At 33.7% G+C, this 19,455-nt stretch overlaps 1 protein-coding gene across 1 annotated transcript in view; it reads left to right on the top strand.

The window, feature by feature from the left end:
• LOC105219130 (uncharacterized) overlaps window positions 1–14,269 on the top strand; it is a 56,202-nt gene extending 41,933 nt beyond the window's left edge. The window contains exons 3-6 of the mRNA XM_029044799.2: window positions 2,034–2,942; window positions 4,830–5,368; window positions 5,458–5,615; window positions 5,676–14,269. Of these exons, the coding sequence (XP_028900632.1) occupies window positions 2,034–2,942; window positions 4,830–5,368; window positions 5,458–5,615; window positions 5,676–7,222 (3,153 nt within the window). The 3' untranslated portion in view covers window positions 7,223–14,269. The remainder of the gene's footprint in view (window positions 1–2,033; window positions 2,943–4,829; window positions 5,369–5,457; window positions 5,616–5,675) is intronic.
• The last annotated feature ends 5,186 nt before the right edge of the window (window positions 14,270–19,455 follow it).

The raw sequence follows: 19,455 nt of genomic DNA, 5'->3' as shown, positions 1-19,455 counted from the left end.
TTCAGCCGTTATTTAGTTATAAATAGTGTACCTAACACTACTTTCTTTTCAATATAAGAATTCTTATCACCTGCAATTTCAAATATATATAGTCTTTTTATAAAGGAGCTTCGAATACCGTGTTTCCACTATTTGTATGCATTTTTTTTTTCAAACAGTACACATTTTTTAAACGCAAATAAAATGTTGATCCCTGTTTGTTTAGAATGTTTTCCTGCAGCAGCCCACAATTTGTCTGGCTAAATGCCAAGTAACTTCCTCCGTTTAAATATTAGAAAGTGCAACAGTAGTGTCATTTTAGCAGAGATAAGTGACGTTTTGGTCCCACAATCAAGAAAAAGTGACGATAGCCTCAGGAGACATTCGTGACATGTTGACGCTCGTGTGAAGCAGGCAATTGCATGCGCCCTCTACATACAGTTATATGTATTTGTGTGTAGAGGCAGCTATGTATTACACTTTGCACATAGGCCAGCAGTAAGAGAAGTCGGCGGTCATGTCTGTAACATGAACAATGCATTTTTGCCAACATCATTCAGAAATGAGGTGTCTCAAAAGCACTACGTGTGAATATTTCGTTTTAATAATATACATATGTAAATAATTATACATACTACGAAACAAGTAAAGAAAGCCCAAGATTTAGTGCAGCCAAATATTACATACTCACAATTTGTAAGAATTAATGAGGCATGAAAATATAGTTCTGTTTTTACAGAGCTTTATATATGATATTTATATGATTTTTTTATGCAAAGCTGTGAACCAATTGCGTTTATTTTTGGTTTAATTATCTTACAATATTTTATGCTAGCTAGGTTAAGCCCCATAACATAACAAACTAGTCAAATTGATTATTTAGATAGTCATAGCCCTATACCTATATCGATCAGTTAGAAATAACTATTATCCTCAACAAACTGGTTTGTGTCGGTGGGAGTACACCATTATGTATGTATATTTTGCAGCGTGTCAGCATGAAATAAGTTAAAATTACACAAGATGCAACTGTATATATATGTACATACATGCATATATGTATGCAAAAGTTTGATTTATACATAGTATATAATGTGTACCCAGAATACCGAATATTTGCGGTGTACCTAATCCTTGCCTTATCATTGAGGTTAATAGGCTCTTAAAATTTGAGTCATGGGTACCAGCAAGTAGTATTTGCTCATACGAATGCTCTCTACAAAAAAAATATGTATGCCAGTCTACTATGATATGAAATACAAGTATATATCACAAAATAGAATGAATGTACCATAGAAACATAGTTGTATTCAGATATGCATAAACTATGTAAAAACAAAAACCGGGTCAGAAAAGCAAAAAATTCTGAAGCGGTGGACATAATGCCTCCCGAAAAATTGAAGGAAAACGAGGGAGGTATTGGGAACTCTTTTGCTTCAATATTTTGAGATAACGTTAAAATTCCATCTTGTGTAGAGAATTTAAGTCAAGTTTTCAAGTGTTAATACTCCTGTCACCAAATAACAGTCAACGTGGCGATTCAGCAAGATCCTTCCATAGTAAACAAAACTAACAATTTACATATATATATTTCATAGATACCGAAAATTGTATTTCCTTTTAAATAGTGAAAATATTTCATTCAGAGTTAGTTACAAGATTTGGTATAACAAAAGACAGTCAAATCTGTTTAAGTGACACTCTCTGCAGTTGCGGAGATCTACCATTTGACCTAACCTAACCTAAGTTCAAAATGTGCGAGCTCAAAACTATTTTCAAAATATGGACTATGGACTTGATTCCAAAAATCACTGAGGAATGTAAATAGAGTATAGCACCGTCTTTTCATCTAATTATTTAGATTTAATATTATGCGATTATTTTTTAATACTGGCTAAACATGTAAGATGTAAAGCGAAAGGGTTTGGTTTATAAATACCATAACAACAAATACTAACGGGGTTACTCACATTTGTACAAAAATTATAATAAATAATTAAACTAGAGGTTAAAGATTTTAACTTTCAAATAAATTTATTTGTGTCTACTTTCAGGGTCAATGCTCTGCTGGTACATTACCTGTAGCATGGGTTGATGAGGGTCCCGGACCTCCAACTTGCCCAGTTTCGTGTGAAAAATCAAAGACGACGAGTACAGTAAAGCAGTTTAAAATTAAACCGTATAATAATAACAGTAATTTATTAAATAATTATAAAGATAATATTAAGCAACCTATTGAAAACCTTTATGATACCGCAACCATGACGAAAGTTCGTCGGGATTTAAATAAATGGAACGGCAACGACAGCAATCAGACTTTTGATGGCGATGGAATGCCAGTTGGCACAAAAATATCAAAACAACATGTAAAGCAAATGTTGCATACTGCATCGGCTTCAGCTATACAAGCAAGTTCGTTTCAAGACCAGCAAACCGATTTTCGCACACGTGAGAACCAAGCGAATAATAATATTGCTGAAAGTAATGGAAATGCGGGCGAAACTAGAAAATCATATGAATATACCGACTATAACATAGTTGGACCAAAATATGAAAAAAATGCTGGTCTAGTTTTCAACAACAAAAAACAAAAAAAACAATATGTTGATTACAGAGAGCAACCACAACAACAAAGGAAGGAACAACAGTGCCTTGATTACTTGGGCGATACGGAGGATACAAGTCCGGTTCATTTATGTACATTCAAATCGGCCGGCGAATTGGCGGATCGACTGCGGTCACTACGTTTACGGCATTGCTGTGAGCGCAATGTCTTCAGCGCCCTACACACTCTCGCCTTAAATGCCACCCTGAGTGGTGGAGTCGAATGTGTTCGTACTCTAATGGATGTTATGGACTTGGATCAACTAGCTACTCGCATTACTTGTGAACTGGCAGAAATTCTTTTTCGCTTCGATTGCCGTCAAGTGTATTCATTAATTCACCAGTGTGACGATTGTAAAGTAAGTTTTTTCAATACTTTTTCTATACTTTTTTTTAATAGTGTATGGAGAAAATTTAATTTAATTAAAGTATCAAATTAAGTTTCTCGATTTTGACATTGAGTTAAGATAAATGAAGGGCTGTTCCCAATATAAAGTGTCACTATTAACGATCGCTCCATCGTTAGAGTTATGATATTTTGTATGAATTTTAGATTTCAAAAATATGTTTAAGCAACTTTCCGCAATCAGTTAGTATACAAATGTCAAAATTACTGCGTGTATAAAAGCGAATGGGGAAGTTACGTATCCACTTATGCAAAGGTAATACTTTTGATGGCCGAATTAGAATCATGTAAAATGATATAATGGTCAGACAACCTTTTATCGAGAAAATCACCCGAAAAAAGTTTAGTAATTAATATTAATTTATGAATTATATAAATTTATGAATTCTATGAGCTTCAAAGTGCAAGTCTTACAGATGTATGTATGTGTGTACTCGTACAAATATTAGAAACTATGTACGTATGTACATGTGTATGTATGACCGAAATCGGCGCTGCACGTTGACACCAAATTTGACTGTCATATTTGTTCCTCATTAAGGGCCCCTGATTAATAAATTAAATTTTCACTTAACATCTTCTTTTTTCATACAGTATATGTAGTTTATTGAAGAGGGATATATGGTGTTGAGGAGGTATTGAGGTGAATGCGTAATCATAGTTATAAATCCATAGATTAATGAGAAATTAGATGAATGGCAATAATTACATATGTTTGTAATGCATAGATATATGTAGTATATAGCACATAAATACATAATATTATGTAATATTAATTGGCATAAGTAAATCCATCAGTGTTTTTGAATTACGCTAAAAAATAATTTCCTTCGTTTATTCCACAATATTTAGCAATGAATTGCGTAAAACACATTTTCATTTCACTTTCATTTCAACGCAACGTATTCCATTTGCTATGTTTCACTCACCAATTCACCGTTTTCGCTCTTCGCCAGCAGAAGTCCTCGTATTCCTTCGTTTTCCTACTCCACTCTCAAAAGCTTTTACATCTCTATATGCCTAAAAATGTATGCGTCTATTCCAGTGAGAGTGTGGAGCTTTAGGCGCTGAATTCCAATTCATCTGCATGCTTCGCACCGAATTTTAATGAGAAAAAAACAAGTTTCTTTCACAAAATCCGTGTGGCAATAAACGCGAAGAGATTTTTCGTTCCATACAAAAATGTTGGAGAGTGAACTTCTATAAGGGTTCGCCTTTGCTAAATTCTGCACTCGCATTGTCGAATACATAAATACAGTACTCATTTATGTAGACCTTGCTTAACACGTGCTACGTTAGTTTTCGGTCGGACAGATTTTTGTGTGCGTGCCTCTTTAATGGTATTTCATTGAAAAATTAATGTCCTACTCCGATTTCATTTACATGGGCACCAGCCAATACACACATGTACGCATACCTGCCCAGTTATTTTCACTAATCCCCCTTTATATTCTGGCTTACATACACTGCAATGAAATCAACTAGTTATAAACTACTCTACAATTAGTATAAATGGCACGCTCAAATAGTCCGAAGACAGGCTGTTTTAAGTTGATGTCATGCACTTAAACGATTTGATATCATCCTTACCCTTCAAATAACTGTAGTAATAATTGGGGTATCCCTGCCCGCGGAAGTGTCACCAAAAATCTATCAGATTCCAAATTATTCTTATGAGAAGTGAACTATTGTTAAATATGACCTTGATATACACCTGACTATAATACTCCGTGTATAATAACTAAGTTGTTACATCAGCAAAAAGCTAACTATGTTGGCAGATTATAACCTCTAGAAAATTTGAAAATAGAAATTGAACTTTAATTTAATATTCTTACAGGAGTCTTACCGGCGCTGGGTTTGTAGCACTCTGGTTCCATATTTTGCTGAGGAACGTGACATTTCTCTATCCCCAAGTTATAACAAAAACAGTAACAATAATCGAAACAGCAGCAAGAGTAACAACATAAATAAACAAAATAGTAATCAAACCTTACCTAAGGACATTACTATCAATACAACTAGTTTATTGCTACCGAACGTAAATGACCAGAATGAGTTGAAAGTCGTTGCAAATTCAGCTAGTGGTTCATCACAACGAACTAAACGCGAGATCAACCAACAACTGGCATTTTTGAATACATCTTCGTTCGCGAACAAAAAAGATGTACCTATGAGAAACCACACGTCTACGGTGTGGAAACGGAGTAAACGAAATATGGATGACAAATGCAACCGGCACCAACATCAGAAGCAAGAGATGTTACAGGGGCAACAAAAGCATCCAGAACAACTTAAACAATCCAATATCTTCATATCGACTGCCATTAATGCGGATCCATATAATGAGGATCCAGTGATATCAAAAATAATTAAACGGTAAGCTGCGATTATTTAGGCTAAACTTTCGTGCGATAACTAAAACCTATATGCATGGAAATGGATATCAAATCGCATTTTCTTTTCAGATCTAAACGAAAGGTGATATTTCGAAAGCGTAGAAGAATACGACCCTGCCTAAGCGTCTGCCAAACGGTTGAGCAGAAATGCCCATATCTGCTCCCAGCTGATCGAGCTCCAGCGCTGCCTACACAATATGCCGGCGAGCCAACGTTCCTTTGTTTGGGTAATATCATCTGTGAATTATTCGCTTTCCATAGACCACCAATTAAAAGTTCTCTTTCAGATCAAAGCATACCAGAAACTGGTGAACAATTGCGTAAATCAAGCTATGGACCTGCCGAATGTTGTTATAGCTACTGTAATAATATCGCAGATGGAATTTGTGCCTACTGCAATGAGTTCATACAAGATGCAGAGACTGTTTCCCCGATCGTAAGTTCAGCGCCACGTTTACATAATATCACGCTAACGGCGACTGGTCAGTATCGACTGGATGCCCGTTTGGAAGCAATTTTGGCAAGAGACTCGACGGATAAACTGGCTGCCAGCATATCAATTGCACTACAAAATAGTACAGCAACAGCCGTAAGTGGCCAAATCGATCGTTTACCATATTTTGCCCTCTATGATGGCATCTATTACTACGATGAGAACACGGCTGACATGCCCGAAGCCGCGATCTCGGACAATTGCCCACCAGTACCGTCGGTGACAAGTCGCTGCTCTATACCGTACTACGCCTCATCGGCGGTGGCCATTCGCTTACAACAAAAGACAGTACCAAAGGATGTAAGTCACCACCACATGTTGTTATTGCTCAGCGCAATGCTGTGTTTGCTGACGAGTCAAACGGCTGCAATTCAGTTAAAAAGTCAGACACACCCGAATCGAAAACTGCGCAAATACATGCTGCAGAGTTCAAAAGCTCTCTATGTCAACGGTTTTCAATCCAGAGTGAAGTACAAACTTCCTGCAGCCATATTTGCACCGAGTGAATTCATGTACTTGGCTAGCCATTCTGCCATGAAACAAAGAATCCACCAAATAGCCTGGACCGGCGTTTCGTTGGAAAAATCCACAGAACCCACCATATTCTATTTTAGTAGTGATATTTTCGAAATCAATACGAGTAGCATCCGTCGTAGCGTCCATGAATGTGGCCGACTTATAGATTGTTGCATTGAAGAAAACCTTAGAAGAGGTTGTAGTGAGAGTGGAAATCCAAAGGAAATCAAGCATATGGATCGAAAATTAAATGGATATCAAAAGCGAAATAGATTCGTAAGCGTAAATAAAACTAGAAATGGTAAAGGGAGTGGGGGGAAAAGTGCGATCACCGAAGAATATGGTGATTTGAAAGCATTAAATGAAAATTACATTAGTAGTACTAAGTACAGGGGCTACGTAAGGTATAAATATGTTCAGAAGAATATAGGAAATAATAATAAAACTACTTATAGATTAAATAGCCAATTGTATTTTAATAGTAATACTAAAATCTATGGTAGGAAAAAGTGTAGTAAATTTAGAAATTTTAATATTGCTACAAACACAGACTATAATAAATATCATAATAATGATGTAATTAAAATAACATCAAATTCGAATAATAAATCAAACATAAAAGGAAACATAAATTATTGCAATTATACTAACAATTGTAAATCTAATAATAATAAGAATAGCATTGACAGATTTAATTTTAATAATACAGAAAAGAATTATCAGTTCATTTACTACTATAATTTCAATATCAATGATTGGTGGCGGCGATGGTGGTGGTCTCCATGGACACGGTCTACTCAACGACAAAATATTTTCATATTATAGTTTCCCCCGCTGTCCATTCGAAGTAACAGCGTTAGATGTCTCAGCCCCTTCAGCCATAGTTTGAGCTAAATTTAAAAACAAAATTTTTTTTTACCAATTTTTTAATTTCGTATATATTTGTAACATTTCCCATGGAGTAATATTGATTTCGTTCTTTAAACTCAAACTATTCAAGTGTATTGAGTTGTTGACTATAAACTATAAGTCAGATATTTATACTCTTGCAACAATGTTGCTAAAAAGAGTATTATAGTTTAGTTCACATAACGGTTGTTTGTAAGTCCTAAAACCAAACGACTGAGATATATATACCAAAGTTATCAGGGTGACGAGTAGGATGTCTGTCTGTCTGTCCGTCCGTCCGTGCAAGCTGTAAATTGAGTAAAAATTGTGATATCTTGATGAAACTTGGTACACATATTTCTTGGCACGATAAAAAGGTTAAGTTCGAAGATGGGCGAAATCGGACCACTGCCACGCCCACATAAATTAAGCTATAAAAGAAATTTGGCACAAAGGATCGCACTATTAAGGGGCATATTTGGATGTATTTTGTTTAGGGAAGTGGGCGTGAGCACGACCCCTACTAAGTTTTTTTTACATATCTCGTTAACTACTTAAACTAGAGCAACGAAACTTTCTAGGGTCCGTTTTTTAGGTACTACATTAGACAGTCCAAAAATGGAGGAAATCTGATTATAAACACGCCTACCTCCCATTCAAAGATTATGTTGAAAACTACTAAAAATGCTTTAATTCAGTAAGGAAACCACCAGAAACCTTAAATTTATTTTACATATGGTAGAGAAGAGCTGCACTCAACATGGTACAAAAATTTTAAATGGGCGTGGTTCCGCCCACCTATGGGTCCGAAACTACTCGACCAATTTCAATGAAAACCGGTTCATAATATCTGTTTGGCTTCCCAATGATATGTTGTGAAAATAGTTCAAATCGGTTCACAAACACGCCTACTTCCCATATACCATAACGTTGAAGTCGATCTGAATTGTTTAATTTACAATATATAGTGAAGATATCGAAACAGAACTTTGCAAAAATACTGGATTTAAAGAGTGGCATCGCCCTTCTAAAAATCGTCGAAATCGGTCCATAAGTTTTCAAGACCCTATATATCGATTATGGGGACCTCGGTGCTTCTAATATTTTGAAGAAATTCAGAGGGAATATGTTTCTTCTAATAATATGTCTCCGAGCCAAAAATTAGTGAAATCGGGTCATAACTTCCCCTAGCTCCCATATACCTAATATTAGGGTTTTCAAACTTTCAATGGACTTTATACCATATATAGTATATGCCGAATATGTGAGTCAAATTGTTTGTAATTATTTTATTATAATTAAATAAATAAATTGCGAGAGTATAAAATGTTCGGTGACACAAAAACTTAGCCCTTCCTTCCTTGCCATTATCTTTGAAATAAATGAATTTGTAATTATACACATATTTATTTTTATAACATGCCGGAAAGAATTAACGTATCTTACGAAACTACTTATGTACCCACTCTGAATTTAGTTGTTTATTTAGACAGTACCCACTGCTTTTTACCAGATACTTATGCCTACACTCAGTTTAGGGAAGGAGTAGCTGTAGTTTTAGGCGCCTGCTACACCTTCAATATTTATCGCGATATTTGGATCGTCAATATTATACGATTGTTAGTGTTTTCACAGGAAAAAAATATTTTAAAAATGTATTTGTTTATTTTTTGGTACATTTTTTTATAAAATGTCGGAAGAAAACCGAAGAAAATCATGTTTGGCTCTGGTTTTTGCTCCCACAGCAATTCATTATATGCATCCAATATTTGGACGTTATCAAAAAGAAAAAAACCTTTGCCAGATGAGATGCATAGCTCTGGCAAAGATTCTACTGTAAACATTATAATTCATGTTCATTTTATTAGAATAAATTTGATTTTAAAATTTTGCTACTGTTGTCTTTCACCAATTCGAATTTGTAAATCACAAAATATGCTACACGTCCAATATTTATCTCGCGATCCACGATCCGCGATCTGGATTTCAAAATATTTAAATATTTTGTGATATGGATCGTGATCCTACAATATTGCATGCTAAACCTTATATCACGATACAAGAAATATCACGATACAAGAAATATCACGATAAATACTGAACGTGTAGCAGGCGCCTTAGGGTTAAAATGAAATAACAAAAGTCTATAAAAGGCGGTTATTCAATATGAGAGTTTAAATTTCAGAGACAATTATATTTGGTGTCCGAATTAGATAATATTTGTAGTTTATTACGAAATGTAATGGTGTGGAGAATCCTTAGGCACATAGGGATTTTGATTTTGTAATCATATATTTTGTTTAGGATTATTTCTGTAACTCGATACATCGTGCTAATAGTTCAAATTTCAAATTTTAATATACACACACATATATTCTTATATCTAATATCTATGAGCTTTTATTTGGAATAGAACGAAGCAGACGTCTCTATTGAAAAAGTGTGAATGCATTGATGGATCTAAATAGAGATATTTCAGCACATACATACATACATACATATGCATACATATACAAAAACTCATTAACATTGTAAATGAATCAACATATAAGTACGACTAAACTAAAGAACCTTTAGTAGAAGAAGAAAAAAACTTCACATAGATAAAGAAACCATATTTTATTACAGTTAGAAATACACTGAAGATAATATATTAAAAATAATAATATTTAAACAAAAACTGCCAAAAGTTTAGTTTTATAGATAAAGCCCTATTATAAATACTTTATTAAAATAAAATTAAACAAAACGTAAAGAAACCGAAAGCTACTATTTAAATATAGTAAAAACTATTTGATTTAAATCTAGAAATAATAATGTATCGTCAACAAATAAACAAAAAATTAGTCTAAAAAACACACACACTCAAGAGCAAACAAAACAAAACTAAATAATAAAAAAATAATTATTGATACAACTTGGAGACATATTAAGAATTAATTAAAGGAGCAATGTAACACTAATGTTTTCGTATCAATAGATTCAATAATAAATGACATAAACAATGACTATAGGCAAGAAAAAAATATCTTTAAAACAACATTATTATAATTAATATGGGAATAAATTTGTGGTCAATGGAATGATCATCGTTGGCACATTTCTCGAGAAAGAGAGAAAGAGAAGTAATCGTGCGAGTACATGTGTAAATATATCATAGTGGTTTGGCGAGCTATCAGCAATGTAGATTATTCGGAATAATAGACTCAGCTACAAATACACAAATAACAATAAGATTTATTGTTAATATGTCAACAAATAAAACCAAATCGACGAGAAAAGAACAACATTTTCATTTAGTTTTAATCAATGAAGCGCACAGTAAAAGTATAAATAAGAATACTTGTAAAAGTAAATGGTAATAATATTAATTTTATAACAAAACATGGTCTATCCAAAATTATATTAAAAATACATAAAATATTGTGAAATATACTTATGTATTGCGAATACATACATATACAGTGGAACTTCTCTAACTCGAATCACCATAATCCATAAAAAAACTTCGAGTTAAAGAATTTTTATTCGCATAAAGTTTTATTTACATATGTACGTTACATTCTTTAATTTTGTTCGTTGCAGTTTGCTATTGTTTGGCTATTGAATTCTGTCTCATGCCTTTGTTACATGATTTATGCAATCCATAAATATAATATCATATTTTTGTTAGCCTCCGTACGATATAGACAGACTGTTTTAAAATTCTGCCTCGATAGCAAAATTTTAAATTTTGTATTATCCCCTGGTCGAAAAGTTCGATTTATGGAATGAATTTTGTATGTAATTTTACTTCTATTGTCATTTCAAGAGTTCGAGTTATGGAGATCTTCGACTTAAAGAAGTTCGAGTTATGTAAGTTCCACTGTATATATGTATATAGGTACATATGTATATATATATATAAATAACAACAGCATATGAACATATAAACATATTTGGAGGAGAATCATGTCGTATAGTTAAATGAAATATGCCTGTAACTGCATAAATCGCATAAAGTGATTGGCATTACCAGTACCTATACTTAATATTGTGAACGATCGTTATTAGCTGACGTTATGTGAACTTATGCATGTACGTTGATCTTTCCGTCACTGACAAACATATTAATCGTTACTGTAATTAAGAATTTGTAATATTTTCAAATATGCATAAATTTTTTTTTATATAATTATATGTAAGAACATTTATGAATTGAAAACCCTCTTTTTCAGCATTTAACATAAATTTTTCAGTTCTGTATGCACCTATAATTTTAGAAAATATGTAGTGTTCTTCTTTTTTATTTTCTTCACTTTGTGCCGTTGAATATAACATTGGTTTAAGGTATGCATGTAGGTAAGAAACATTGCATCTTCATCTGCATCTTAAACATCTTCGTACGTATGTCTGTATAGCCCAATGGATAGCCTTGAAAATGGTAAAAAAGTCTGGCACGTATTTAATTGGAGACTGTCGAGCCCTGTGGGTGCCCTCTTTGATTCGCCATTTCTAAACTCGCTATCTTGTACGTGAGACTGATTAAGGTGAAACACCCGCTACATTCCACGTTACCAAGTTTTCTTTTACATATTTTAGGTCAGTTTACTATGAATAAATAGCGCAGAAAATCTTTGCCATAAGTCTGATGTCTAGGTAGATTTCCGTTAGAATATCTAGTTTTAAACTGGTGACTTTCCTAACCAGTTCGATGCATGGCCTCAATGGGATGCATACTTACAAGGGTTCTAGATATGTATGTACATATATGTGTGTATATATATGTGTAATTACATATTCCTGTGCATGTAATTGTTTTATGATTCAATAATACTAGTACTAATTGAAAGTTAAATTGAAAGTTACAGAATCTTACGCTTCGAGAGACGCAAATATAATAACATTGTTAATATGTTTAAATTTCCAACCCCAACCCAGACATATACAAGGTTTTTGTTACTAATGTGAGCATATTTTGAAATTGTCTGTGGCCTTTATTGTCCCTGTGACCATGAACAGTATATACGCATATGTACATTTTGAATTTTCATTTTATTTGTAGCTTCATAAATTAGGGACGAAGATAAAGGTTCAGATCTTACAACTTCAGTTAATAACAGAATTCGAAATTTGCGTGTCGAATTAAAAAATAATATATATGAATGTATCTAATTTATTTATTTAAACTATCTTTGATAAACATTGCTTTATAACAAATATTTATAATAATTACATTAGTTTAATTAAGTTTCTATTTGAGAATAGTATATGTACTATAATGTAATAGTACCAATTATAATTGTTTACTAAATGCCACAAAACTCGAAATAATAATGCTACTGTAATATATGCCAGGAATAATTAATTATTGTAATAATTTTATGAGTCCTTTTCTACATTTTTATATCGTTGATGTCTTCAAAGGAATAAGTTATTTATGTATTAAATGGACCTACAATAGAACGTAGAATATGTCAGTAATATAAAATGTTGTTGACTTGTAAATTTCATTTACCGGTTTACCTTTCAACAACTTCTTTTAAACAGACAATATTCCGACTAACTGTATATTGCATTGAAAATAAAGAGATTCTCCCATGCAAGACCGTTTCCTTTATATAATCTAACTATGTATATTTGTATTTCAATTTGTGGAGTATTCTTTTGTTAATGAATTGAATAAATAATTTTGAAAGTAACCGACGATTTATGTATGATGTCGTTTGTATGTATGTGCAAAGCTATCAAATTAAGTTATAATTCAAATTGAACAGTCTAATTTAGATAATTGATAGTTTCCCTAATATTGACTTCTCGATTCGACTCGATCGCTAAATCTGAAAGACAACTGAGAACACAAAATAAACAATTCAATACAAACAGAATGCAATGGAAAAAACGATGGAAGCGAGAAATCGACATAGAATAAAAAATAACTTGTTACGAGATACTTTTGTATAACTTTTGATATAATATAGTTAACATGAATAGATGCCTAAATAATAAATTAACATTAATTTATTGTATTAAAATTTAAAGAGTAATAATAAAAAACGTCAATGACATGTAATAAAGTTAATAGTTGCAGAAAATATCGAAATTTTAGGTTATTAGATTTAAATGTTTAGACGAAGACATAAGGGAAGTGCTAGGATAGATGGTGGTTAGTCATTAAATAAATAAAAATGTCAACGATTAGTTAAATTACGAATTGAATTACTTTAAATCATATAAATATGACCTTGCGTACAAAAATAAATACAAAAAATATATATATATATACATATAAACAACAACAACAACAACGGAATAGAGTTGCTTAAACGTAATTAACTACGATTGGACCGACTACTACATACGTACCTATATGTACGTATGATAAAAGAAATTTAGGTGAGTGAGATGGTTGCTGCGAAAGATGCCAAATGAAAGTATGAGTCCATTCCAAGCGACCCTCAATTTGGACTATCGATGATACAAAAACAATAATTTTGTTTTATATTTCTGTCAGTAAACACTGATTACTGACACTGAACACTGATTATTTTCACACAAACTTAATTAAATTAAGTTAATTCAATAACGAATCAGACACACACAAATATATATGTATGTATATACATATATAAATATACGCACGGAACGAATTAAACACTAACCAATTATCTGAGAGCGAAAGGATCAGTAAGAGAATTAACTGATATTGAAATTGAATACATATGTACATTTGTATATCTGAGATAATGAATCGAAAATTACAATGGAAAAATCGTAATTTTAATTGAAGCAAACACGATTTAGGCAATTAAACTTAAAGTAAAATTCAATTTTATATCCTAAATACAGACAAGTCAACTGTCGTAGGTCGAATATTGAAAGAAAAATGGTCAAAATTTGTTCACAATTCAAGGAAAAATACACAATACAATTAACATAATACTGCATATAAGAAACTTATAAAGGAATTTCAATGGGAAATCATTTGCATATTGATGCGAAGCGGCATTAAAAAGAAAGCATGAACAAAATTGTTTAATATACAACTTTTTAACATACATACATAAATAAGAATTCAGAAATTCGCGAAGGAATAGATTTCTTTGATTGTTATAGAGCAACAAAATGATAAATTATTGAAATTAATAAGGTAACTGCATACAAGTTACGAAAAAATGAATTAATTAAGCATAAAACATAGTTAAAATGTGGTAAAAAACGAGGCAAAACCCCAAAACCATGAATTAATTTATAAGAAACAAATAATAATTGAACACAACTAATTGACAAAATTATGAAAAACCGAAACCAATAAATATTAAAGAAAATATAATTATTGTATTTGTAAAGTAAACGATGAAATAAGTAAATTGTTGTTATTGAATGTATTTGTATAGAAGAATATTATCATTATGATGATGAATTATAATAATAAATAAATAATTATAAATAATAATTATTGTTCAGATAAAAACGTCCCAGTTAATTGTTTAATTCAGTTGCCAACGTGGGAGAATCCTTCGTAATATCAATTTCGAGTTTTCAAAATGAATGGTCTTAATAACTTAACGAATCAGTTCATAATGTTTCTCGAATTTGTTTGTGAAAAAAAAGGTTGAAGGCAATTCAAGAGGTCAAATTTGAAAAAACTGGACTTGTCGGTAGCGTTATGTCAATGATTTATCGCCAGTTATGTTTCTTAAAAGTAATGAAGGCTGTCCCGTATTTGGTGGCAAAAATCACATATGCCATATATAGACCACATAATATTAATTATTTTTTCACTAGAGGTGCCGTTAGATCCAGCCGAAGGTTTACTTTTCCTTAGGTTTGCCATGTAAGTCAAACGGAGTTTCGATAAAATATGAGTAAATCTATATAACTGATTGTTACTATAATATGTATGTGATCACTTTGAAGGTTTTGTTACTAACATGGGCGCATTATGCCCACAAACTATAGTAAGTCCAAGGATCATATCATTTTATTAAGATATCTTGCTACTGACGGATATACAATGTCTCAACTAACTGATCACGAATTTTTATAAATTGTGAATATTCACATATTTTTAGATAATGTACTTTGACATTTATAATATTTTCAGTAAATATGTTTATTAAGCTTATTTGACAATTTTTGACAATATTATTAATATTTAGTTTGACAATCGTAATCAATTAGCTGATACACAATACATTTGTATGTATTTGATATAAAGCCAACGAATTTTACCACTCTTTGCAATATTGTCAGGGCAATTAGGTAGAAAAAGTTGGTGCTAATGTAGAACTTTATCATTGTAGCATTGTATAAAGTTAATCTACATATTATGACAAAATATAGTAACATTATTATTTAATAATTCTTCAATTTTATCAACAATATTGAGCTAATAGCTATTGTTGAATATTTTGTATTCTATTTTAGCGTATTCAAATTTATTCTATCAATGTCAATAGTTTATAGTTAGTTAACTGTGAAAATTTGTGTAAGCTAATGCTAATGGTGAAATCATTGATCAACTGCCCAGAACAGCGAACGAAATTTACAAGTGTAGGTAGGTAGCTAGAAGTGCAGCCAAATAATTTTACTTATGTCCGATAAGCTTTCAGTAGACATCCATTCAAGGTTTGATGTCTGATGGATTCGAAGTGTCCTGTGTCGGATCTGCGATAGGGCTGGGCATACACAAAGAAAGTGGAAAATTCTTTCCTTATTTATACTCTAGTTCACAGCCGCGCGAAATGTTATTGTTAAATGTCTCGTTATAATAGCTGTAAATCTGAAAGTACTTTTCCTTGACCTATTTAATAAGACCCGAGTTCTTGTCTTATCATATTTTGGTTATATCTGTTTAGTTATATTCATTTGGTTGAATTTTTCTATCTGTTCTCAGCTAATTGTTCGAATGAGCTCTCTTCTGATCGATCCACTCGGTCATGGCATTAACTCAGCCTCGGATTCGACTAGAACGGTTCCTGCCATTGCTAACTCGTCCGCTTTTTCTTTACCGAAAAATTACTGTGGCCGGGAACCCAGACCAAGTCTAGTTGTTCTTTGTCTTCTAGGGAGGTCAATGTCTTCTCGCAGTTATGAACTGTTAGTTGGAGTTAGTCATTGGCGATGATAAGGCCAGGAGCGCCGCCTGACTATCTGTGTATATTTTTACCTTATATATCCTCTCGTATTTAGCCAATAGATCTTCACAGGCCTTCTCTATGCCCAGTACTTCCGCTTGGAAGATGCTAGCCAAGTTCGGTAGCCGGATGGAGCCAGAAATATTAAGATTATCGGAGTATGCCCCTGTGTCCATTTTGGGCCCATCGGTATAGACTAATATTAATCTTGTATTACGCCTCTTGTCCATTCTCGTCTAGAGGGTATCCGCACTTGGAAGTCACTCTTGAAATCTAACTTTAGGAGAATGTAATCTGATTTATTAGCGTTTACTTTAACTCTGTTGAGAATATCACTATGCCCATAGTTCTTCTGGTTCCATCCACCTAACTCTATAATTCATATAGCAGAACATGCTGCTATTGATGTCTATGGGTAGTTGATACAGAAGCGCATTAAAATACCACCAGTAACTCTTACTGTTCTCTGTATTCCATTTAATTTCCTGATATTGTATTATTTCTTTAACGCTGGCCACCAAACCAGTACTCCATATGGAAGTGTTGGTCTCATGACGGCCGTGTACATCCACATTATTATATTCGGTCTAAGGTTCCTGCTGACGATTCTCTTGCAAGTGTAATATAGCGTATACGCTTTTTCTGTCATTTTTTCTATATTCATTTTCCAGTTCAGTTTGGTGTGAATCTCAACCCGTAAGTATTTAGCTGTGGGGGACAGCGAGAGAGAGTTGTACCACTGAGTGCCGGAAGATGAAATTGGGGTATTTTGGCTCTGCTTGTGAATAGCATCAGGTCTGTTTTATTAGGATTCACACCTAGTCCGGTGTTCATGGCTCATAGGTTTAACCTTCTCAGGGCTCTTTCCATAATCTCGCTGTCTGTTTAAGGGAGCATGCCTGATACCATCAAGACTATGTCGTCTGTGCATATTTCAATATTGTTATAGGCTCTTTCTATATCAAGAAATGCAGCCATTGTGTACTGTTTATAATGTAATGATTTTTCAATTACGTGTATCACATCGTGTAGGGCAGTTTCGGTGGATCGACCCTTCATGTACATATTCATGTTGGGACTTCGATAATGTATCCACCATAATTGATCTTATATATATCCATAATCCTTTCTAGTCAACATGAAAGAGGTTAGGCTTACAGGTCCAAAATCTTTTAGCATTATCGTGTGTTCTTCTTTCTGGTTTTGGTATACCACTTTAATTCTGTTCCAAATTCTTGGGATGTAAGATACTTGAATGATTGCTTTGTAGATATTTTCAAGCATTTGAACCATCGGTTCTTTCAGCTTTTGTAGCATCAGGGGTATAATACGATCTGGTGCTGCCGCTTTAAACGGCGAGAAACTGTTTATGGCGTATATAATTTTCTATTTATTCATGCAATCTTTGTATGTTTGCCAGACTTTGGTCCGAAACTTTCAGGTGCTACCCCATAAGGTGTGTCTCGCGTTGGCGTCATTTTCTCTTTTGTTGTTCTCGATTACTTTTCTGAGGGATGCGGGGGGGTGCGTCCACATCATGTGCCATGTAGGTTGAGACCAAGAATAAATGTTTTTTCTTTTTGCTCCACCTTTACTACTGTGGTATCTGCTGTGCCTTTTAAGGAAACTTTCGTAATCCTCCACTGTTTGCTTTAGGCGCTTTATTACTTCTTCTTCAACTGGGTTACCGGCTGCCTGATCCTTGGCTTCCACATCTAGTTTGAGAGTACCCTGATCCATGGATTCAAACCCACCTCAAATTAAACGATCACAAAATGTATCTTTGGTCAGACTCAGAAATAGTTTTAGCATGGTTAGAAAAACCACCATATACATGGAAGACCTATGTATCTAATCGCATATCACAAATCTTAGATTTAGTTGGCCCAGCCAAATGGCAACATGTTGCAAGTGCAGATAACCCAGCGGATCTTGGGACAAGGGGTTGTAAACCACTTCACCTCACCAGCACTACACTCTGGTGGAACGGTCCTACATGGCTAACAGAATCACAAGAGTTCTGGCCAAAGTCTCCTCCGGAATATAATACCGCCAGAGAGTCGGAGAATTGAAAATTTCCATATCACTCCCGAAGAGGATGATATTCTCCACCGATTTTCATCATTTCCTAGAGCACTAAGAGTAGTCGCTTATATGCACAAATTTACCCAAAGACTTAGACAAAAAATAAAAGTAATACCAAATGACCCTTTCGTGCAACTAACGCATTCCGACTTGCAACATGCCAAAATTAGTATCATCACATACACCCAAACTCGCTATTTCAATCGAGAAAAATCTAAGTTGCTAGATAGACAACCTCTCGAAAAGGGAAGCTCTTTTCTCGTCTTAAATCCATTCTTGGACGCTAAGGGATTAATCAGGGCAAATGGAAGACTAGCGAACTCCAGCCTTAGTTACAACGAACGGCATCCCATCATTATTCCTGAGAAATCCCGTTTTACTTATCTATTCCTAATATATCTCCACCAGCTTACAATGCATGGTGAGCATCGCTTGATGCAACAAATGGGCCGACAAGAATTTTATATACCGCAACTAAAGCCACAAATTAAAAGAACCATATTCATGTGTAAACAGTGTACTATATACAAACGCTGCAATTATGCTCTACCCTTTACCATCACTGGGGTTGATTTTGCTGGACCTTTCCTTTAGAAAAGGGTATGTGGCTGTTTTTGTATGCTTTACGACAAAGGCAGTACACCTCGAGCTATGTTCAGATTTGACTACTGCGGCTTTTCTTGCAGCATTTGCACGCTTTGTCGGACGACGCGGATTTTCTTCAAAGATAATGAGCGACAATGGTAAAAACTTTGCCGTAGAAGGAGTTTATAAACTTCATGAAAGAAGTCTCTCCTGAAATTGTCAATAAATATGCACCCCAAGGGATCGATTGGCAATTTATACTTCCATGTTCTCCACATATGGGCGGACTCTGGGAATCAGCAGTAAAAAGCTTTAAGTCCCATTTGAAGAAAACGGCCGGCAATCATAAATTCAATTACGAGGAGTTTACCACACTACTCG

The sequence above is a fragment of the Zeugodacus cucurbitae genome, chromosome 6 (genome assembly GCF_028554725.1).
Source record: "Zeugodacus cucurbitae isolate PBARC_wt_2022May chromosome 6, idZeuCucr1.2, whole genome shotgun sequence".
NCBI lineage: Eukaryota > Metazoa > Arthropoda > Insecta > Diptera > Tephritidae > Zeugodacus > Zeugodacus cucurbitae.
This window is presented reverse-complemented; position numbering and strand designations above follow the sequence as displayed.